Below are 22,734 nucleotides of genomic sequence, written 5' to 3'. Positions count from 1 at the left end.
AATTAAATATGTATTGAATAAATACAAATTTAGACAAATTTAGTTTAACCTTAAAATGTTTATAGTTTTAAAATCTTTTAATTCATTAAAAAATCTTTGGATTCTTCTGTTTTTCCCCATTTCGATATAAGCCCATCTTATATAGAATGTAGCTATGGAAAGGCTTAACTATTGGCAACACTGCTCCAAGTCGCCTCTGACTGTTATCGATAGTTGTTGTTTAAGATAGCGCCATATCTGCTAGTTTGGCTTGAAATTGTAAATAAAGCATTATTAAATGTAATTCCTTTTTTAATAATTAATTAACGTAAAATAGAGGTTAAAGGCAAACCATTGTTTTGAAAAAAAGTATGTACCTAAGAGCAGCCAACAGCGACCTGCAAGAACCCCTTTTATTGATTTGTATCCTTTTTACAGTGTCTAAAATGAGCACCGACAGCGCCGAGGAAACGTTGACCCATGCCAACATCCCTCAAATGGAGATTAACATATCCAACACGAACTCTTCCGCCCAGATAGTATTGAACGACCTGCTGCTCATGGATCTGCTCTGCAGATATCCTTTCCTGCTGCGCCAGCAGGAGGATGCCCAAAAGGACGAGGATTATGACTCCTGGGGCTGGGATCAGTTGGCCACCGCCTTCAACGAAAGCTACGAGGGCGTTCAGCTTAGTGCTCCGTTTTCCGTGAGCGAGCTGCAGTGGCGGTGGAACAAACTGTGTCCAGTTGTGGGAGCACTGGCCAGGGCCAAAGGTCAGATACCGGATCCCCTGTGGCGGGCGGTGGGCGACGTGCACAAGTGTATGCAGGCGACGAAGCAGCCGGACGTGCCCAAGACCAAGTGCCAGGACTTGCTGCTCAGCCAGTCTCAATTTCTGAAATCTCTCACGCACTTGGAACGCCGTCGGTTGGAGGTGGAAGTACTGGATCTCATCCTGGGGCAGGAGCGTCTGGAAAAGGCCACCCACAAGCTGGGCCCCAAGGAGCAGGAGGCAGCGCAGAGCGAATACGATGAGTTCCTCAGTGCAATAAGGGTCAAGGAACTACCGGCCGACACTTTACTCCGCCTGGCAATGGACGGGTTTTATATTTCCCGTCTGCCACCAACCAAGATCCTAAATGGCAATCAATCGGATTTGGTCATCAGCAACGTGTTTAGTGCCCAGGATAAAAACAAAAGAGAAAAAGGTGAAACTGCGAAAACACCTGAAAAACCCTGCTACGTGCCCTTGAAAAGTGCCAAGTACTATATTAAAAAATTACGCGTCCGGGTGAAGCGAATGGATTTGGATGACCACCTGCCACTGGCCAACATGCGGCGGTCCAGCCGTTCTGCGCTTAACTGATTTAACTGACTTTGATTCGTATCAAATGCACATAAGTTTATTAAAAAATACATTACTATAAATTACAACTTAAGGCTATTGTATAATCCGAATCGCATATTATAATTCGCGCTTGCTTTGCATTCTCGAAAAAGGACTAACAACTGAAAAAGTAAGGAGAGGGGAGCGGGAGTATAGAGAATCTAAGGAGCGGGTTAACCAGGACTGGAGTTGTACTATACGCATTGTCTAGGAGCCGCCGGGTTCGTTCGTTCGTTAGTTGCTTATCAGTAACCAGTTATTATTTATCCCTTACATTACACAATCGTCAACAGTCACAAAAGAACGCAATTCAACAGGACTATACGAAATACAGTCATTGGTGGAAAGCGCAGCACTTAACAACAAACAAACAATGTGGGTGAAAAACTAACAATCGAGTATAGCTGCTGCTGCTTCCGCTTCCTCAAAACAATTGGTCCGCCAGGTTGCCAATAAACGTGGCCAGGTTCATTGAAGATCCCTCCTTGAATTTCAGTCCAATCGTCTTTCCGTAGGCTTGTATGAAGATGGCGCGCACTGCATTCAGGCGTTGCTTTCGTCTGCAATGGATAAATGAAATTGTATATTGGATAATTGATAATTAGTACAAACATTCTCTGCAGAGATTAGTTAAAAAATTCCTTGGCATTATGCAAAATATTCTAGACTGCAATGCTATCTAAAATCTCTGCAGAAATTAATGAAAATATATCTTATTTTTGACTGCAATACTATTTACATTCTGCGCAGGAATGGAAATTATTTCTTAGTTTTCGGCAAAACATTATTGACTGAAAATAATTGACATTCTCCACACGGATCAATTTAAATATTTCTCAGTTTACAACTATTTAAATTCTTATCAGGAATTAATATAAATTCATGTAGTTGTTGTCCCGGAACTTTTTGAAGAACTCACAGCCCGGGTACGGCAGGGATAGAAGATTAAAGCTCTTGTAGTGCTTGTTTGGATCCGCTTTCTTAAAATCAAAAAATATTCTTGACTCAAGATGGGTTCTCGACTCACAAGTTGATGCATTGCTTGCTGGCCATAGTGCTGCCGCCCACGTCTTTGGAGGAACCGTTTACGAAACCGTGCGTCGAGCTGCCGTTGCTGATGCTGCTCCCACTTCCGCTTCCACTGCCGCTCGACGCTGCGTTGGTGCTGCAGTGGTAGCCATTACCACCATTATACAGAGGAATGTTCGAGGAACCGCCACCTCCGTCCGCCGCCTGTTGGGCCACAAACCGCATCATGTAGCTGCCATTCATCATTGAGTCAATGGAGCCCGTATCCGTGACCACCTGCCAGCTACCGTTCGAGGACGTGGACTCCTGTCTTTGCCGCGCATTCGAGCCGGGCACTGAAATGGGGCTGGTTCTGGATCTAAAAAAGATAAAATTAAAGTCAGTAAGGTCTTCATTGATTCTTAAGGAACTCTTACCTCTTCGGATTGGGTGACCTGCTGGTCAGCGGATTGACTTGCGCTGGTGTGGTGGCATAGAAGTTATCTGTTATGGACATATCACAGTTGGAACAGTTTGAGTAGCTGTCGTTGCTATCTTGATCGAAGGCCAGAATGTAGTCTCTGCAGGGCAAAATCGTTCATTAGATTTTAAAAATCTAATACAATTTCTAGATATATACTTACTCCTTGAGCGGTTCATCATCGCAGCAGTCGGATTTGATCACTATAACACTACTGCCGCTGCTGCTGGATGTCTTCGTGCGTTTCCGATGCTCCACAATGCTGTACTCCTCGTCCGTGATGAACTTGAGCACATGAAAGCAGAAGAACATGATGTCCTCGCCGCGTTTCAGGCGATCGGGCAGTTGGTGGCCAAACAGGTACCAGTCGTAGGCCAGTGTAAAGTACGCCATCTGCATGGCATTCAGCGACTGGTGGATGAGTCCATCTGCCCACAGGGACAGCCTGACCAGGGAGACAAACAGCGGAGTGCGATCCCAGCCGCTGATGCAGTGAATCAACAGGCCGGAGCTCTCCTCCTGCACATATTTCAGTATGGCTCGCAAGTAATTCTGGGTGATGGCCACCAAATCCCAATCCCGGTACTCCGGCCACACCACATCGATATCCGCAGCGGGTCCCAGATTGGGTATATTAATATTCGCATCGTTGAAAGACTGCTTCCAGTTGTAGTGCAGGTTGCGCGCCATGTAGTTGTTGTCCCGGAACTTTTTGAAGAACTCACAGCCCGGGTACGGCAGGGATAGAAGATTAAAGCTCTTGTAGTGCTTGTTTGGATCCGCTTTCTCCGATGAAGAAACGCTAAAAGCAGGAAATATGGTCAGTAAGGATTTGCAAAGCAGTTTCTTAAGGGGTTATTACCCTAGTTGCAGAACACAAAATAGGGAGTTTTTTTACCAAAACTAATTAACTATTATTTTATATTATCTCAAAGTACATATATATTTAATAATTTTTTTTATTTTCAAATATTTGAAAATTATGTGTAAAAGATATAAGTAAATTTCCTTTTTACTTTTCTAAATAAGTGTTTTCCATAAAAAAAAAACTTTTTATTAAAAAATTAAGTAGTAACAATACTTCGAACAAATATAAAAAATATATTTTTTTAACTTGCAATTGCGGATTGCCTTTTAAAATATACAGTTACTTACGCCATGAAGTATTTGATCTTGCGGTTCTCCACCATGAGGTCCACAATGGTGGAGACGTTGAGCGTGTGCAGCAGCTGGATGTCACTCTTGATGACCTCGTCGTAGCTGAACTGCGACTGAGCCTGGTCGTGCATGTGGGTGATCAGCGACTCGTCCGTGGAGTCCGCATCGTTCTCGTCCCCGTTTGGCGTCGTATAGTTGCCGCCACTGAGGCAGTCGTAGGCGTAGTCCACCACCTTCCGGCCGTAGGTTTCCGGCATTACGGACAGAGTGGCCGAACGGCAGATGTACTTTCCGCGGTACATAATTACGGGCACGGCAAATCTTTGACGGCATCTCGCGTACTTGGCCATCGTAACCAATTCCCGCATCCGCTGTATATCGTACTGGTCCTCATAGATGGTATTTTGCGGTTGCTGCTGTGAATTCTGCTGCTGTTGCTGCTGCTGCAGCGGATGTGGCTGCTGGGAAAGATATTGCTGATGCAGTGGATGATGTGGCTGCTGCGTGGGAAATTGCTGCTGGAGGGGATGTGGCTGCTGTTGCGTCTGCACGGGATTGGCAAAGGTCACGAAGGCCTGGATGCCAGCACCCTCGCTTCCGGTGCTCCCTGCACTGCTGTTTAGAGGCGTGGCCGTAGCCGTGGTTCCGGAGGAGCCTCCTCCTCCTCCACCCAATCCGCCGCCAACTGGCCCGAACAGGCCATTTCCCGGCACCAGCGTCTTGGCCATGTGTCCATGCTCGCACTCCGGGATGAGTATTCGGCCAGGATACCGCGGACTGAGCAGTCCATTTGTGTTGTCCAGCTCGATGAGGCTGTAGTCGAGTTTGAACAGGTATTCGCATTTCTTGGAGATATCATACTCCTGAAAGAAGATAAACGTGGTGGATATCCATTGACATAAGGCTAAATAAATAAGAGAAGGTTCTGAGAGAACATATTTGCAAAACAGATCCATTAAGAGCTGGGAGAGTATCACAAGTTTATTTGGTATTTAAACAAAAACATTTTTTTAAACATTCTCTCTAAATACTGTGTTTGATGATATTTTTATAATTATTTAAGGCTGACTCAATATAAATATATGACTTAGTGCAACTTTTCAAAACTTCACACTTTGTCTTAGTCTTAATTTACATTTTAATCATTGTTATGGAAATCGAAAGATAAATAAGCCTTGAATTCCTCAAACGCTATATAGTCTGATCACTCTCCGAATAATTTTATAACATAGATTATAATATTACGTATACGTACTAGATAACCGGGTTTTTATCTCTCACTCTAAGCTGGGTTTGTCCGATCTAAGATCTGATCCCCTTAACAATGACCTCAGACTGGCGATACCCATTGACTTTGGGTTTGGTTATCCATCATAAAGTATTTGACGGGGCGGTGTGTAAACTCAATTGCTTGAATAAATCAGCGATGCTGGCATCGAGTCTTAATGGCCAGCGAGATTAGAACGCGGAGTGCAACTGGTTTTCATGCGTTCACGATGTGTGAATATATATATGTACATATACTATATATACATTCCTAACCCGAGTTCAATGGAACTTGCACGCTCCCGGGAAGGAGAACTGGAATCTGGAATCGGTCGACTTTGGCTGGCTATCTGTATTTGCCACACTGAAGGGTTGAATGCGATAAGCGATGGGGAATGTTGTCAAGTTACAGCAGCAATTAGCCACCGAGACAATTGTATAATACACCCTATTGGTGGCTGATGCACAAAAAACAAAAAATTATGGACAAAGTTCTATTTGAATGAATAAATATAATTTGATGTTATAATGTTTTTAAATTATTACAAAGTAATAAAGCAACAAGTTATACAGCAACTCGAGTTTTATATTTTTATTTTAAAAAATAATCAGTGTTTTAGTATCAAAATATATTGATAAATGTAAACCTTATTTATTTTCTGTGGGACAATCGGGAAAAAATTCTAAAGGTTGTACAGGCGACTGGCTAAAAATAGAAAAAATGGCTAGCAAAGGGGCGGTGGCGGCGGTGGGCATGGCCACCAGCCAGCTGTCCCAGACAAACAACTACTAGTAGGTAAAAGCATAATAATAATAACAACCACTCGTACACAAGCACAAACACCTTGAGGAAACAGGTTTTTAGCTCACAAAGAGAAATGGGCAAATAACAAAACTAACTATAAAGCAAAAAGAAAAAAAAAAGACAAAGACAAAAGCCCTGCAAAAATTTGCAACAACAAAAACGAAGCAACGAGCAAAACAAACCCGATGAAAACTAAGTAGAGCGTACACATGTGTGTGCGTGTGTTTGTGTATGAGAGAAAACTACTACGTAGGCAGAGTGCGAAGCAAACGAGCAAAACAACTAAAACGCAATTACAATTACTAACGAAAAGCCGACCGGGGAGCACGCAAAAACAAATGACTGTTTATGGCTTTTTGTTGTGTACTTTTTAACCACTTGAAATTGCATAAGCAAACCAGCCAAAATTATATAAAATGTTAAGTTTAGACTCAAAGTGCTGCTCTCGCTGCCTTTTATTTACTGAATATTTGCTTAGCTTTTCGCAGTTTGTTCAAGTGTTTGGTTAGCAGTGTTGCGCACCTGACCATTTCCTATAATACAACTTGACTTATTACAATAATTTTATAAAAACGTACAGGTTTTGTACCAACAAAAATTTTTATTTTTAACCCTTTGTTTTATAAAAGGCAACAGTACGTATGAGTGACAAACTTTGAAGACAAAGCCTTTTTTCCTAATTCGCCTTTAATCGCCTTTAATTTACAGTTATACAGTTTATACAGTAAATTTTTGAGGATTAACGCAAGTTTTTCAAAATCGCATATTTTTCAAATTAATTTCGTTCATCTGCACAATAAACTAATATATTAAGTAAATCAATTTAATTTTTTTTAAATATCACTGAGTCTAGGCTTTACGCTTTTTTAGCTATTTTAATTTTTACTTCTGGCAGCACTGAGACGGGAGTGGGACCGTGAGTAAAAGATGGGGATGCCGAAAAAAAAATAATTTATCGATGGCGGGAGTGTGTGTGTTTGTGTTAGCTCCAAGTTGGAGAGGCTGCCGTTACAAAGCAATCACACAGGCACACAGAGCACAACAAAGCGGTTACTGTTTTTGTTGTGTGTACTGAACTGCTTGCTCACTGCTTCTGTTGCCGTTGTTTCGTTGTTGCTGTCGTCGTTTTTGTTGTTTTCTTTGTAAGCGAGTAAATGCAATTGTAACTGCAGCCGCTTTGCTTGAAAAACTGAGCGCCTGTTCCAAAGGCGCTGTAAAACTAAAAACAACAAACAGACGCGCGCTCAAATAGTTACAGCGTGAAAAATAGTTGGCGAGCGTTGTCGCTGTGATCATTAAGCGTCATCATCATTATTGTTTTCATCATCAGTTGACCCAAATAATGAAATCCGAACCGAAGGCTGGCTTTCGAGCCAAGCTCGCCTCAGAAACCCGGATTTTAAAGACTCTGCCGATGCTGGGCCACCAGAAAAATCCAGCAGATGCTGCGACTACGACAAACTTTTCTTCTCTCACAAAAAAAGAAATAAGAAACAACAAGCGGAAAATAAAGCAGAAAAGCTGAACCATAACACACAACACTACGTTAAAAAACCGCACAGCTGAAAATAATCGTACTCGTATACTCGTGCAATCGAACCGAGAAAACCACCAACCGAACCAAACCAATTCGACCGAGCACAGGGAAACAGCAAAAGAAAAGCGCGGAGAGGTCGGCGATTCAATACAGTGCCACTTCTTTAGCACCGACTTCCTACAGTCCAAGTTTTCTTTACAAAATATAAGTTGGTAGTCGACAACTTCAAAACTTAAACCACCTTTCAGTTATTCAGAACTGTATAACATATAATTTTCAACAAAAATATACCTTGAGAAAAAGAAAAATTTTATTTTCTTATAAAATTTAAATATCTCCTTCAACACGTATAATGTTTTATTAATCTATGTAAACCAACGAATTTTGGTTTAGACTCGAAATTACCAACAATATGATAACTTGATTAGTATGTACTTTACTTTTCCAAAACTTAAAAAAAAAGTTCAACCTATTTTTTGGGATTTCCAATTTTTTTTTTTCTTAAAGACACGTCTTAATTTATGATAACATATATAAATTGGTGTCTTGAAAAATACCTAAAATTTAGTAACGATTTTTCGTTTTAAACAAGCTGCACTGTACAACCAACTCCTTTCCTTGACTCCAGGCTCAATTCGGCAAATGGGCAACCTGAAAAGTTGAAAGAAGGCCTATGTGAAAACAACACGTTGCATATTCATCAAACCTGAAGCGAGTGGGATATGGCTTTTCTTGAATGAATTATTCAGTGCTCGAACTAAGGCTTAAACCTGAGGCCACTGACCACACCCAATTGACTGAGTGTGTTCCGCGTTTTATTCTCGTTGTTCTTGTTTACATGATTTATGCTTGCGCTTTAAAATGTGCAGCGTGTTGTTCCAGCGCCGCTTTGTTGTTGTTTTTATAGTCGGCGTTCAAAGACCCCCAGATATAAAAACAAGTTGCGCCCACTTTTCAAGCTCTGAGTCAGGAATGGGATCAGGTTCCAAATCAAGGTACTGGATATAAAGGCAGTACAGTTCTGCAGAGTAAAGTTTTTTTGATATTCGACGGAGTTCCATTTCTTGTTTACCGATAAGACGTATTTATACTTCCATTCACATTACTAAAATAAGCTTTGTTTTTCATCACAAAGAAAACAAAAACAAGGCGCAGTGTGCAATGATTCTCAGTTTTTTAACATAGAGTTAAGTATTTTTGCAATGCAAAATAGAGTGTCATTTTAATGTCCTTAAAAACGGTGTCGCAAACATAAATCAAAATACATTAATAGTTTTTATGGTCTTTTTGTATATTTTTCTTTTTTTTCTTTATCCTCCACTACTTCAGGTAATCTTTGCGTTACCCACCAGCATTTCTCTTAATTTATGCATTATCATACACATCAATAGGAGATATTAATGATCCTTTAATATGCAAATTGCCGGTGCAGTTGATTTGCATTTATTTCTTTAGACTGCATCACATGGGTGAAAAACACTCGACAGTGTGGGACAACTTTCGAAAGACATTGAAACCGCTTTGTGGGTGAGATGCCATGGTGATGAAGTCGAGAGCTCTGAAACACGTTCGAGGCGGAAGTTTTTTGGCCGCGTTGAAGAGCCAAACGATTTTTGTTTACTGCCCTCACATTAAAAAATACATCAAACAATTCGCAATAGCAATAATTGAGCGCAATAAATGACATCCATGCCAAGTGGGCGTTACGGGCAATGAACATTATTGGAATGAAGGGGGCATATTTCAGAAATCTATTTATCATTTGCTTAATTTATTCGCCAGCCAGTCAGGAAGAGATTTTTCGCCGCCCACACACGCATACTCGTGTTCCCACAACCAGAATTGGATTTCCTCGAGGCGCCGATCGCTTTCCTCGCTTTCTGATTTCCCATCACACAGTTCAGTGTAATGTGAAAAAAAGGTCATCTCATTGAATTGATTATCAATTTGATTTAAATTTGCATGGGCATAAAAAGTAAATGAGCTATTGGCATAGAAAGTTCTACTATAGATTTTAAAATTTAGATTTATTTTATAGTAAGGTTTCCTGGTTAAACAGGAAAAGCATATAAACAATCATTTTAATCTTCTATTGAAGGTTAAGTTTATATACTATTGCTATTAAATTGTTCGGTTTCTGAGAGACAAACGTAAAGTTTTGAGATATATATTTTTTGAGATTATATTGTTTTTCAACTGAATATAAAATGATATAAATAAAACTTACCCTCAGTTAAGTAATAATGTGGTAAAATAATTATATTTATATTTTATGTTTGTAGTTTTCAAATTATTGAACTTTTTAACAAAGTCATGGACAATTTTTCTCCAAGTGATTATAATACAAAACAATTCAACCAATTAAAATCAATAAATACCCAAAAAGAGTATATTTGTATGGTATTTTTGAGCAGAACAAAACTTCTGCGCTCCTAATAACTCTACATTCAAACACACAACTTAATATTTCCCTCGCTTTCAGCAACTCAACAACATCCCCTGTTTTTCTGCGATGGGCTACAGCACAATCCAGCAAATGCCGATCCCCATCCCAGAAACCGAACCCGAACTCCCTGCAAATAGTTGACTAAAGCGGCATTGCCATTTCGCACATTATCGATTTTATCTGTCAGCGAGCAGGAGCCCATGAATCCCAAGTTGGTGCCTCGAAATCCGCACCATCCGAGCTTCGGAAACCACACATTGGTGGAAAATCGGAGGAGTATAGCGTAACGTAGTAGAAAATAGCGAATTGCGCCCTTCTTCTAATCATGCTTCCATGGTGGACCCGGATGCTGGGCAGTTAGTCCGGAATGCGCAAGAAGTTCCGCAGCAGGGTGTCTCACATTGCTGCACTTCGAATGTTGCAATAGCTATATATGTTTGTACATATATTGCTGGAAGCATTGGAACCCCTTTATCGCAGTGGCCCTTAATCAAATCGAACTCGCTGGCTCTCTCTTTTCCGGACATGCGCCCGGAAAGCTGCTGCATCCCCGATAAGTGCTGGAAGCACAGCTGCTCTTATTACTACGGCCCCAGATGCACTTCCCCTGCAAACTTCGAACTCTCCTTCCTCTTAGTGACGCCCCATTATTCGGTTTTTGCATAGCAAAACCTTTATTTTCACTCCTGCGTTCCTGGCACAAGTGTCTGTGGTGCGACCCACGCACCTTGCAGCAACAGCTGGTCCTTAGATACACTCACTCACACATTAACAAGGAAAAGGGGGCGGCGCGGGGTGGCACAGACAAACGCGTGGGCGCAAAGTTCAATGTGCAACAGGCCATCATAAAAGGGTGCAGCGTCCCCAAATAGCCAGCACAGTGGAAAGAAATAAAATGTATTTTAATTCATTAAGACAAGATAAACATACAGTCTCATACAGTCTACAGTCTCAATTCATTTTTAAAAGCTTTCTATGTTTGGCCAGTAATAATCTAATTCATAAGTCATTTAGGTAATTTACAAACCTAAGTAATTAAATAGTGGAAAATAAGTGTGAATTTCCTAGCAACTTTTTAAATCTGTTTGATTTTTTAAAGTTTTGTATACGTTCAGTTTCAGCTAGTTTTAATAATCTACAAATGTAACTTTGTTTTATAAAATTGTGTTACTATGATTAAATGAATAAGTAAAATAGTAGTTTTTAAATGTAATGGTAATTCTCACAATCTTAAATCTTGCATTTGGATGCAGGAGTATTTCCAATAATTAACATTAATAAATACAATAAGCATTGACCCGCAATTCATGGCAATTCTATGTTCACTGCTTTCCACACTGAGGTCATCATGTAATTGTTTTTGGCATGCTTGACATGCTACCATAACACATTATAAATCAATCACAGCAAACTCATCAACCTTGTCCATTTGAATGTTGTCATTATATAAATTTAAGCCTTTAGAATTATAAATATTCGACTATATAATGTAGTTATTAAGTTTTTTTTTACTGAAAATGGTTTAGGTACCTGTTATGGAACATAGCACAAACATTAAACATAACACAAACATAGATCTCGACATTCTTTAAAAATTGATACGCTTATTAAAAATTGTAAAAAAAAAACTTAGAAAAAATTACATTTTCTATTAGACTTTTGGAAATTTAATCGAAAAGTCAAGGTAGTTTTAAAAATCTTTTTTATACGACCTTTTTAAATGAATTGGTTCCACTGTGCCGCAGTTTGGTTGCAATTGTTGCGCTGGAAGGCGTCGCACTTCCGCTCTTCCGGGCATTCCTGCGCGCCTGTGCCGCGTTTTCCAAAGCGCCCACACAAATGACGCCGCACGGCTTGCAGCACAGCTGCATCCGTTTCCGGGGGCGGCGGTGGAAAGTAGTTGTCGGCGGGGGCGTGGCCACGGCACAGACTGCTGCCAGCGAAAACAGGAGACCAGGAGAGTTGACAACGTCATCAAAAATATCCCAGTACGTTGGGTATCCCGTAGCGGGGTTCCACCGTTCCTGGAACTCGTTGCAACCCCCAAAAACGAGTGCAATCTCTGGACTGGAAGGACTTAGATGCAGACTGGAAGGGGCCAGGCGGGATACACATCGAATGCGGAGGAATAGCTGGCCGTCCGGGTCCTGCAGGTCCTGGGCCCTGAATAGTGTTCCAGCAGGCGCCAAAGGCAGCGCTTGCTTCGCGGCTGTTTTTGGTTCGATTGGTTGGGTTTTAACCATTCACCAAAAGCACCAGAAATCAGTCAGTAACAACCATTTTAAACCGACTTCATACAAACAATAGTAGGTTTCCTGCAGGCCTACAGAATGTGCAACATTTTTTCACCACCATACCCTTTCAGCAGGTGAAATTTTTTTGCAAATATCTTCAATTGACAACGACAACAGCAACAAAAACAACAACAGGTGGGTTTTCACACAGTGGAGATAAAAAATAAAACAATATAAAAACGAAAGCGGCAAACAACACACAATGTTGATCAGCGAAAATATTAACGAAAGTGAGAGATATATTTATAAGAAAAAAGAAAAAGCCTTCCTTCTATTTTTGGCATTTTCGCTTGGCTGAGATTCACTTTTTGGCGCCCACACGAGCAGACAGATGGCCGACCCACCCACACGGATACTAAATACAAATGAAAACACCAATACACACTTGCATTTGCATCTGCAACAGTTTTCAATGCCGTTTCGGCCAAGTCATGAAAATAAATCAGTCCGTGCCAAATACAACAAATGCGCAAAAATAATATGTATCGTGCTGAAAACAAAAGTGATATAATGATCAGCACATTGTTTACACAGACGAACGTCACATCCAAATGCGGAGAGAAGAGCATATGTATATGGCAAACAAGCGAGGGCATCAACAAAAATTACATGATTAAAACTATTATCAAATACATTATAAATTTGTCACCTTAAAAGCGAGGGGAAACGAAAGCTAACTGTGAGACATTAAAAATAACAATTTGAATCTTAATATTAAATATTTTACAATAATAGAGGAAATAGTTATATTGCTATATTAGCAACGGAAATATTAACAAGATCTATAATATTTGGAAAATAATTTTTTTTAAGGCTTTTAATAAAAACTAAAAAAAAACTGAAAAAATATGACTTTTTTATATTCAATTATAAAAAAATGTTTTGGTTCTATATATTTTAGGCATCTCAAATTATATTATTTGTTTAGGCCTATACTACTCATACATTTTAAAATAAATTTTTAAAGAATTCTTTGGCATGCCGGAATATCTGCAGTCTGTTTTTTCGAAAATATAAATTTTCATAGTTTCCTAATGAAGCTTTTAGTTTTTTGAATTTCAGTACCTAAATCCAACTAGATATATTAAGAATGGCTGAGTTTAAGCCATCAAATTTGTGGCCCCACCGAATGACGAGCTTCCAGTGCCGACAGGCGGATCTTAACCGCCTGGTGATGGACTATCTGGTGACAGGTGGGTTATTCTTAATAGATCTAGTTTCTTTTACATTTTCTTTCCTTTTAGAGGGTTATCAAGAGGCCGCCAAGCGTTTCATGACGGAGGCGTCAGTGAAGCCGGGTCCCCACATGGACACCATCGGGGATCGATTGAGGATACAGGATGCCGTGAGAGTTGGCCAGGTCAAATACGCCATGGATCTGGCCACCCGGATATCCGCGCCTCTTCGAAACAGACAACTATGTGTTTTTCCACATGCAACAGTTGCGTCTGATCGAGATGATCCGGGATCAAAAGATGGAAAAGGCTTTGAAGTTCGCCCAGAGCAAGGCTGCGGGCTTCGTCAATGTCGATCCGAGGCATTTCCACGAAGTGGAGCGGACCATGGGACTCCTGGCCTTCGACCGCCCGGAATACAGTCCGTACGGCGAGTTGATGTACTACTCTTATCGTCAAAAGGTGGCCAACGAAGTAAATGCAGCCATGTTGCGCTGCGAGGATGCGAATAATAAGGTCAAAGAGGCGCCCATGGAGCCACGGATGATGTTCCTCATCAAGCTGATCCTTTGGGCCCAGGCCAAGTTGGAGCTTGAGGGATGCGACTTTCACAAGGTCGATCTTGGCCATGGGGACTTTGAAGAAGAGTTCCGCCGAAGCTTCCAGGGTTTCTAAGGCAGCTAAAACACAATAATAGTCCATCGATCGGCGTCTACTGCGACACTATATATAACTGTATTTTTTTTTTTAGCAAATCTACACATATGAATGTATTTTTTTGGCCAACCTACAAATATGAATGTCATTTTTTGAATGGATGTTAAATATTAAATATTTCCATATCTTGATGTAAGTTTAAGCAAACTTGCTGTTGGGTTTATTTTTTTTGGGTGGTGGTTTAAACGGTTTTAAATGTTCGTTGATAAGACGCATTCCCTTTGGTAATCTAAAAACGCAAATTATTTTGTGTCACGTGCCAGCCGTGAGTTTTTCATATTGTTTTTTTTTTTGTTCCCCGATAAGAGAATGAGCACAACAAAAATAAAGGGCTTTGGATTGGAAGTCCCTACCAAAACATTAAAAGTTTTGAATATTGGAAAGAAATAGTTGTATGTACAATTTTTATATGGGGACTTAAATTGTCAATTAAATGAGAGGTTCCGTCATAAAATCTCATTCAAAACATATAACTTATACATATAATTTAAAGCTAAGATTGTACCGTTAAATGTTCAGGAAATATAAAGTTCTTATTGTTTTTTTTTAACACATCGCTCAGTCGATTTTTCTAACATTTTAGGAACTTTTAAACAATATCGCCGGTATATGTACGTCATTGGCTTAAACATTGTTCCATTGGTTGGGCAACTAATCTAATCGCTGTGGCTAAACTTAACCTTGAACCCTAGGGAGACGGAAAAATATAAATACAGAGAGAGAGAGAGAGAGAGAGAGAGACAGAATCGCACACATAATTCACCCTTTGCACCCCATCAAAAATGCAATGTTTTGTATCAAGGGGCAGTAGCTTTTGGTTTGTGACTTCAACACGCTGGTAGATAAGGAAAATACTTGGGGAAAATCAAATCGAACTGAGCGATAAGGCTATGCATTGTTTGATAAAAATGTGTGTTTTTTTGCAATCGTAACGTAGAACCACGAATGCAACAAAGTAGTATTCCTTGGCCAAGGCGGTTTATCAATTACATGTGCCGATTGCAGTTGAATAAAAAAATGTAAGATCGCCGCTAAAACGTGAGTTACGTGCCAAGTTTTCACCTGGCTTTCCTCGCTCTGTTTCCAGGTGCCCGTGCCTGGCTTTCGGCTCAAATGTATTCACCATCATCAGCGTAGTGGCATGCAAATGAGCAGCGGAACAAGCGATTCCGCTGTTGCCAAGTTGCCATCACAGTCGTTATTCTGTGTTATTGCTGGTTAAGCGGGCGATAACACGGAATTACATACTCGACTATTAAAAGGCGTGCGTGACATTCAAGGGGTTCAAAGAGGTGTAAATAGGGGGTGTACTTAAGCCTAAAGACAAAAGCCGAGTATGAGAGCGTGCCAAGGAAATAATGCACAATAATGCGTGAATCGGGAGCAGGCCTTAAAAGGCCATTAGGCTTTTAATTACCGCTTAGCTAAGCAAAGTGGGATATTGAATTTCAGTAACAATTTGAGACAAAAAGCAACAAAGAAAGTTTTCCGATTTTGTTTGTTATTTCTTAATTCAATTAAGGAATGAGATTATAACCAGTATTTATGCGACTTATAATTCAATGTGGAATATTCAATTTTGAATTGATAAAGGTGATAAAGAGAGGGAGAACTTTGTTCAAAATTTTGTTATTAGACATTTATAAAAATATTTCATTTAAATCTGTTAAGGCTGTTTTGTCAAAAATTTAAAAAAGATTGTAAATGAATTCCTTTAATCAGGATTATTTATCCAAACTATGTCACAAACACAAATTACTTTTATTTAGCTTAATTTTAATGAATTACAAATAGGTATACAAAAAAAAAAAAACTAACCAAACAAAAATTTTTAAATAGAACTACTGGCTTAGACCCTGCAGTTGATTAAGTGAACAGAAACAGGAACGAAAAAGTCCTGATTAAATACCCCGGATGCAACTAAGATATTTAACGGGTACTGATCATTTTTAGGTTAATGACTAGCAACAAACGAAAAAGCTATGTACATACATATCTCCAGAGTAACCCAGCTCTTGAACGAATTCAATCCATTAGGCTAGCAAATGACATGTTGTTACCGCCTATTGATTTCCATGAAAATGCGATTTTCCTTGTAGGAAGCTTAATGGCGGCCATTTTGAGTGGCTGAGGATTTTCGGGGCGCGGCAAATGGAAGAGGACAAGGAGAAGAGAAGGAGGAGGACAGTATAAGCAGAGAGGGAGAAGAGAATAAGAGCAAGACGAGGAAAGGATAAATGACGTGTCCTCGACGTAGGCGCCACGCACACTAGCACCGCAAGCTTTTTCCCACTGTGTGTGGGTGTGTTTTTGCGGCGACAAGCACGTGCACGTGCGCCTAAATGTATGTCAAACCCACACATACACACATACGGGCACTATCAATCTTACCGCCGTTCCTTCCTCAAAGGCCGCCGCCTCGAAGGACTTTTTTTCGAAAGTTTCCAATAGGTCGTGGAGGTCCTGCTGCGTTACGTTGACCATGTTGTTTAGCGTCAGGCTGCACATTTTTGAGGTGCTGCATTTACCGTTCTATTCCTTATTTTTTTCCCCACTTAACACACACACAAGCACACGACGAACACTCGCAAAAAGTTGCCGAATATTAATACGAAATCTCGTGATTTTTTCCTTTCTTTAGTATTTTATCTGCTGCGTATTTGAGTCGCTTTTATCTCTTCTACGCCGTTTACACGTTTCGCTTTTCGCGTTTGTTTGCTTTTACTTTGCTTTTAACGCCCTAAAAACAAGACAACGTCATCAAAAATCGCGGCCGCTAATTTAAAATGCGCTCACGGTTGTTGTCGTCGTTGCGCTCACGATTCCGTTTTTAATAATATGCGCAAAATAGTAATTATAATATGATAATATAATAAGACAGGAAAACGTCAAACAGCCGCGACCAAAAAAACAACATAGAGGTGGGAAAACAAGACAAAGTAGAGGTGGGCAAACTTCGATATCGATGTCATCGATGTCTATCAGTCTGTAATATCGATGTTTTGCAGTACATCATCAATGTTTTTTCAATCTAACGCTTATTCGAACATAAACAAATATGGACTTTAAGACTTTAAAGTGTGTTAGATTTATTGCTATGGGCCGTTAATAATTCCTTTACAAACAATTCCACTTTTAAATATTATGTTTCTTTTTAACATCAATGAAGTATTGATGTTTTCCCCCAATAAATCGATGTCCACAACATCGATGCTTTTCCACCTCTATAGAAGGCTTTTATTATCGACTTAATTCGAAAGGGCTGGAGTAAAGATTTGGTTCGGAGCTGGGATAAACTAGACTAATTCGGTTAACAACTTTTTAATCTTTGCAATGCTATTCCTAAGCAACAAACATATAACTAAGTTACATCGCATAGCTTGCAAACTTTAAATTTGAAGTAAGTCTAATATCCAAAAAAAAAAAAATAACAAAATAATAAGGCACAACTAACCAAAACGTTTTTAATATTTAATCAGAAAATAAAGGTAGTGACAAGCCCCAATGGCAATTGTTAGGCTATTGCGACGAGTTAAATGGCGGGGATTTTTTTGCTCTTTCGTGTTGTTCGCTTCTCAATGTGCTGTGCTTAAGAAATTCCCAGATTTCTCATTCTCACAATCTGAACCTGAAGATGACCCTGTCGATGATCGACCAAACAAACAGGCGATATCTCTTCCTGCTAAAGAGAGGAAGGCAATGATCGACAAGAAGCGATTAATATCAGTAGACTGAAGAAGTTACACAAAACAAAAGCCAGCACAACAAGCTTGGTTAATAAAAATATTAAATAATTAAATTAGCCACTAAATCAACAAGAAAAATTGAGACTTAAATAAAAAAAAAACCAATAATATAAGCCAATTTTATTTATTTAAGTTAATAGTTCTTCCCAAACAGTCGAACAATTTTTTGAATAAGTGTCAATTATTTAATTTGTGGTTTGTTTTTTGTTTTTTAAACTAAAAAAAAAAAAAACAAAGCAAGGACCAATTTTTTTGTCTTATTGAATATATTTGCCTCCTGTGCTTATTATCAAAACAAACATGTATACATAAACAATAATATATAGTCGTTTGATAGAATATTATAATTTGCTGATTGCTGCAAGGGTATAAAAATATTCGCTTCTACTTTTGTTTTTGTTTACAATTTTTGGATAAAATAGAGTAAAACATAATTTGATACCTATTAATAAATTCAAGAACACTCATTTTGGCGTTTCCCAACCATTTAACATAAATCTCTTGAACACTGATAAGAGCAGCTGAGCTCAGAGAATGTACGATTTGATTTTAGTTGATGGGTGCTTCGAGTGCAATGCGGTCACATTTTGCATTGATTCCTTTGTTCGCTTTGTTTCTTGGCCACCAAGGTGCTTCCCAGTTCCTGGAGTATCCCTGTGGATCTCCGATTGGGAGCAGGATTAGCGGTGGCTCCAACGCAAACTTTGAAAATTCTATTTATATGGCAGCCATTTTTAATCAAAGCAATCATTTTCAATGCGGTGGCACAGTGATAAATAAACGTTCGTATTTGAATGACACAAACGTAAACTTGATAACATAAATAGCTTTTGACATTTTAGTCTTTATTTTGACTGCTGCTCATTGCTTGGATACCAAACAAAGGCTGTAAGTATATTATTATATTATTATTTATTTTTATTTTCAGCTTTATTTAGCTTTATGCCGCTAAACTAAATTTTGTATTAGTTTGACATTTTTGCTAATAAAAATAAGCAGAATTTGACTTCAACTTGAAGATAAGAGAATTCCACCGCATATACAAAATAAAATTATGTTTTTTTTACACGTTTCTTAAACCACACCTATCTATCAGAGCGTATACAAAATCTCATATTTCAACTGCACATTCGAGATGAACCTCTTGACCTCACAATGATTCATTTATACAACATTTTAATTAAAAGATTTTTTTACCTCGAACAAACTTTTACTTAACCTAGATCCATAAAATTAGTATAATATATGTTTATTATTTTAAGATACGTGAATTTGGGAGCGTACTACAAATACACCCCAAAGCGTCAGTACGATGTCAGTTACGGCTTACAGCACCGTGACTACAATAAATTCAGTGGCCAGAACGATATAGGCCTGCTTAAACTGGCAAATAGTGTCGATTACAATCGTAAGTGATCTATTCAACCCAAAGTTTATATTGTTGATGAACTTCTCCGCAGGTCAAATTCAACCAATGTGCATTTATTTGAATAAGGAGATTAAAAAGCAATTAGCGTCCGTGCAAACGTTTGAAGCCTTTGGTTGGGGCCGTAAACGCGACGGGCTGGAAAGCGATATTCTTCAAACTATCACTCTTAATCAACTAAATCAACAATATTGCAAATCTGAGTTGGGTGAAAGTCTTAATTCGACTCAGATCTGCGCTGGTGTCTCGAATGGAGACACCTGTGAAGGCGATTCTGGCGGTCCGTTGGCTCAAAAAGTCAAGTTAATTAATAACACGATACTTGTAGTTCAGTTCGGAATCATAAGCTATGGAAAAAAAACATGCGATTCGGTGGGGGTGTATACGGATGTGACCAGCTATGTAGATTGGATTCAGGAAACAATAAGCAAATATAAAGACATGCTCCCCGCCAAATCCACCCCAATCCCACCTGTTCCGCAAAATTATCAGCAGGTGAATCGGCCTGTGGCTCCGGAGGTGTGGATTAATAGTGTCTGCGGTGGGGATGGAAACTCGATGACATCGATCATACGCCCAACCATTTATGGACCTGATTTTAAGGCGCAGGGCGTGCTGATTGCAGACCGTAAGTATATAAAGGTGCGGTTAAAATTATAGTACTTTGTGAGCTTAAGAATATAGCAATCAAAAAATTGTTCGAAAGTAAATTTTGAAATGTTGTTTAAATGGGACCGATATAAAAATTCACATTTATCATAGGAGTAATATTTTAAAAAAAAATTGTTAAAAAAAATCGATAAAGTGCAGATGAACAAGGATTTATAGTTATTTTCTTAAATTGTTATAACATTATTATAGTACAGTATATAAAAAAGAGAATTTTAAGGAATTAAGGAATTACTTTTTACAATTTTTCGAAAAATTAGAAAATTCAATTTTTAACCTAGTTCTGTTTATTGGTAATAGGCATTATAATAAATTAAACGAAAAGTTGTCCCGTATCTTAAAGGTATGTTTTTGAGCACCATAAATTGTCCCACTACTATTATTTTGACCGCAGCTGTACTCTAAAATTATACCTTTTGCTTGTCAGGATTTGTCCTTACAGTTGCCGCAGACATGCCAGAAAATGCCGCCTCATTGTAAGTTGTATTAAAGTTTTAAAAAAAGAATGTTTCTAAAAACCTAGGGCATTGTTTTTTTAGAGAAGTGTCTGTGATGGGAACAACAAAGTATGCAGAGTACGGTGTTTCCTCCGTCTTCAAGAACAAAGAGTATTCCGATGAAATATTTTTGCTTGAACTGATGCAACCGGTGATTTCCAATGGTAGTTATTTTTTTTATCCTGTCGCCATGACACCTGATCTATTTTTTTTTCCAGGCCAAAATAAATCAATCTGTATCGTGAGCGAAACCTACCAGAAGGATGTTGAAAATAATAAAGCATGGGCTATATTTGACAATGTGAATTTAAAAGAGTTTAGGGTTGATCCTTTCAGTCCCCAATTATGCTCGTATTATATAGGATCTGTACTTGAACCAAATCAACTTTGTGTTGAAAATCCCTCTGGAATAAGTCACATTCCCGAGAATTCTGGCAACGTATTGGTAAACAAGATAACGGTTAATAAAAAACCATTCCTTGTTTTAATAGGTATTGTCAGCTATTCATCTGATGGAATGCAGGTTATCACAAATGTTATGAGATATACTAGGTGGATCGCAGGCATCATAAATCAATTTAATTAAAATAATCAACGATTCCGAACAATAAAAATATAAAAACACTAAATTTAGTTATTGTAACAACATTATCAAAGTAAGCTTGGCCAAAATATTAATATGTATGTTGCATTTTTAGTTGAAGCCGTCGGGAAAATACCAAAACAACCGATACGTCAGCAGGTCCCGCTATCGATAAGATTCGGTGGTGACACCGACTGTTGATAGCGGGAGAGGAAATAGCTATTTAAATTTAGCCCGGTTCGCTCGTTAACTGGGTTAAATAACCTTGAATAGGTCAGGGTTTTGCTTTAGTTTTCTGCAAGAAGTCGTAGGAGAACGGTCGGGAAAAAAATTAAGACAAAAATTCGTAATTAGTTTTTAGATAACTCAAAGTGAGTAGTTAATTATTAGTCCTGAACTTGTAAATGACAGTGTTTTTTTTTTAAATATTGAAGCCGCCGGGGACCCTATCTAAAGGGCCCCGGAAATTTAGAGGATTTGGGAAGGTGAACACTTACCAGGCGGACCTAACCTGGTCGTAAAGACCACGTCGACCACCCGCAGCGGCATCAGCAGCAGTGATCCGCGGCAGCAGCACCAGCCGCAGCAGCATCAGCGATCAGCAGCAGCAACAGCCCTCCGCGTCAGCCACATACGGAGATTCCATCGGTGAGTCCGTTCCGGGAACGAATACCCGCGCTGACCACCTGGTCATCTCTGGGACCACCGACGCACTGCCTCCGGGCCCTCTGGCGCAGACGCTGCGTGAATCCTCCGAACCATTTGGATCCGTGCAGACTCGGGCTTCGCCGCTAGCGGTCTCTTCTTCTGGTCGCAGCTTGGACAATGACCATCGTTGAACTCTGAAATAAATTAGTTTTAGTTATTAATTTGTGAAATCAGGCAGTCAAAGAATTGTTTGAAAGCACTCACTGTGAAATCTAATCTGGAATTAGAGGCATTAATTCCGCTCCCCAGCCGCGCGTCCAACTACGTTTAAATTGGGTAGCGAAACTTAATGAATTAAGGGATTTATTTAGCGTACTTACCCTTTTAGCACGTCCTTTCTTTTCCCTTGGAGCTCCTCAGGATTAGGTGACCCGGTTGGCAAACGCCTCCAATTTGGTGCCGTGTAATTCACATCCGTGGCGTTTTTGCCCAAACACTTGTAATTTTAAGCGTCCAAAAATTGCACTTCCATTATAGCTTTAACCACTTCTCATCTAGGCGACGGTCTGAGTTCGGCCTTAAGTATTGCTAATGAAAAGAGTAGATTATGAGTAGGAATTAAATTTGAATGTATTCTATAATTAATCTTGCCCAAAATTAAATGTAAACAAGCTACCGAGATGGTTGTGTGAGTTACCTTGGGCGGGGAGATGAGCCGATCCTAATCCACCAGGAATAGACTCCGGTCTGCCGGAGATGGGGCACCCAAGGAAGGGAGGGTGCGTCGTGGCGAGGACACCGAAGCCACCAATTTCGTCCAATTGCCTTAGTTTTTGATGTAAAAAAAATACCTTGTTTGTTTTGATTTGTGTTAGTGATGGTAATCGTCAAGTCAGTGACGTGAGACGTCC

At 39.4% G+C, this 22,734-nt stretch overlaps 4 protein-coding genes across 13 annotated transcripts; 3 read left to right on the top strand and 1 right to left on the bottom strand.

Moving 5' to 3' along the window:
* Window positions 1-212: 212 nt before the first annotated feature.
* Window positions 213-1,439, top strand: LOC128253974 (uncharacterized). 2 transcript variants are annotated; one of them, XM_052982725.1, is made up of 2 exons: window positions 213-348; window positions 418-1,438. In XM_052982725.1, coding segments are annotated over exons 1-2 (930 nt in total). In that variant the 5' UTR covers window positions 213-347; the 3' UTR covers window positions 1,347-1,438. The 2 variants fall into 2 exon arrangements, with proteins under 2 accessions (XP_052838685.1, XP_052838688.1); XM_052982728.1 differs by having other exon boundaries at window positions 223-318; window positions 418-1,439.
* LOC128253965 (myotubularin-related protein 14) lies at window positions 1,357-22,709 on the bottom strand. 8 transcript variants are annotated; one of them, XM_052982700.1, is made up of 9 exons: window positions 22,521-22,709; window positions 22,204-22,411; window positions 22,088-22,144; window positions 21,673-22,017; window positions 4,012-4,877; window positions 3,020-3,658; window positions 2,813-2,956; window positions 2,395-2,754; window positions 1,357-1,927 (listed from the first exon to the last, which is right to left on the bottom strand). In XM_052982700.1, the coding sequence occupies exons 5-9, from the start codon at window positions 4,740-4,742 to the stop codon at window positions 1,792-1,794; spliced, it is 2,010 nt and encodes a 669-aa protein (XP_052838660.1). In that variant the 5' UTR covers window positions 4,743-4,877; window positions 21,673-22,017; window positions 22,088-22,144; window positions 22,204-22,411; window positions 22,521-22,709; the 3' UTR covers window positions 1,357-1,791. The 8 variants fall into 8 exon arrangements, 7 of the variants coding, with proteins under 7 accessions (XP_052838660.1, XP_052838662.1, XP_052838663.1 ...); XM_052982702.1 differs by having other exon boundaries at window positions 22,088-22,411; XM_052982703.1 differs by having other exon boundaries at window positions 21,673-22,144.
* Window positions 12,034-14,540, top strand: LOC128253978 (glucose-induced degradation protein 8 homolog). Its single transcript, XM_052982731.1, is given in 5 exon segments — window positions 12,034-12,374; window positions 12,434-12,497; window positions 13,410-13,555; window positions 13,607-13,751; window positions 13,753-14,540. Coding segments are annotated over 3 exon segments (708 nt in total). The 5' UTR covers window positions 12,034-12,374; window positions 12,434-12,497; window positions 13,410-13,452; the 3' UTR covers window positions 14,213-14,540.
* On the top strand, window positions 18,373-21,744 carry LOC128253970 (transmembrane protease serine 9-like). 2 transcript variants are annotated; one of them, XR_008267497.1, is made up of 8 exons: window positions 18,554-18,782; window positions 18,843-18,888; window positions 19,263-19,408; window positions 19,461-20,054; window positions 20,523-20,571; window positions 20,635-20,756; window positions 20,811-21,546; window positions 21,610-21,744. XR_008267497.1 is itself a non-coding variant. In XM_052982715.1 (7 exons), exons 1-7 carry the CDS (start codon window positions 18,557-18,559, stop codon window positions 21,176-21,178), a joined length of 1,551 nt encoding a protein of 516 aa, XP_052838675.1. In that variant the 5' UTR covers window positions 18,373-18,556; the 3' UTR covers window positions 21,179-21,663. The 2 variants fall into 2 exon arrangements, 1 of the variants encoding a protein (XP_052838675.1); XM_052982715.1 differs by having other exon boundaries at window positions 18,373-18,782; window positions 20,811-21,663.
* Window positions 22,710-22,734: the final 25 nt, after the last annotated feature.

The sequence above is a fragment of the Drosophila gunungcola genome (assembly GCF_025200985.1).
Source record: "Drosophila gunungcola strain Sukarami chromosome 2R unlocalized genomic scaffold, Dgunungcola_SK_2 000004F, whole genome shotgun sequence".
Lineage (NCBI taxonomy): Eukaryota > Metazoa > Arthropoda > Insecta > Diptera > Drosophilidae > Drosophila > Drosophila gunungcola.
The sequence above is the reverse complement of the archived record's forward strand: the minus strand, read 5'-3'. Positions and strand labels throughout refer to the sequence as shown.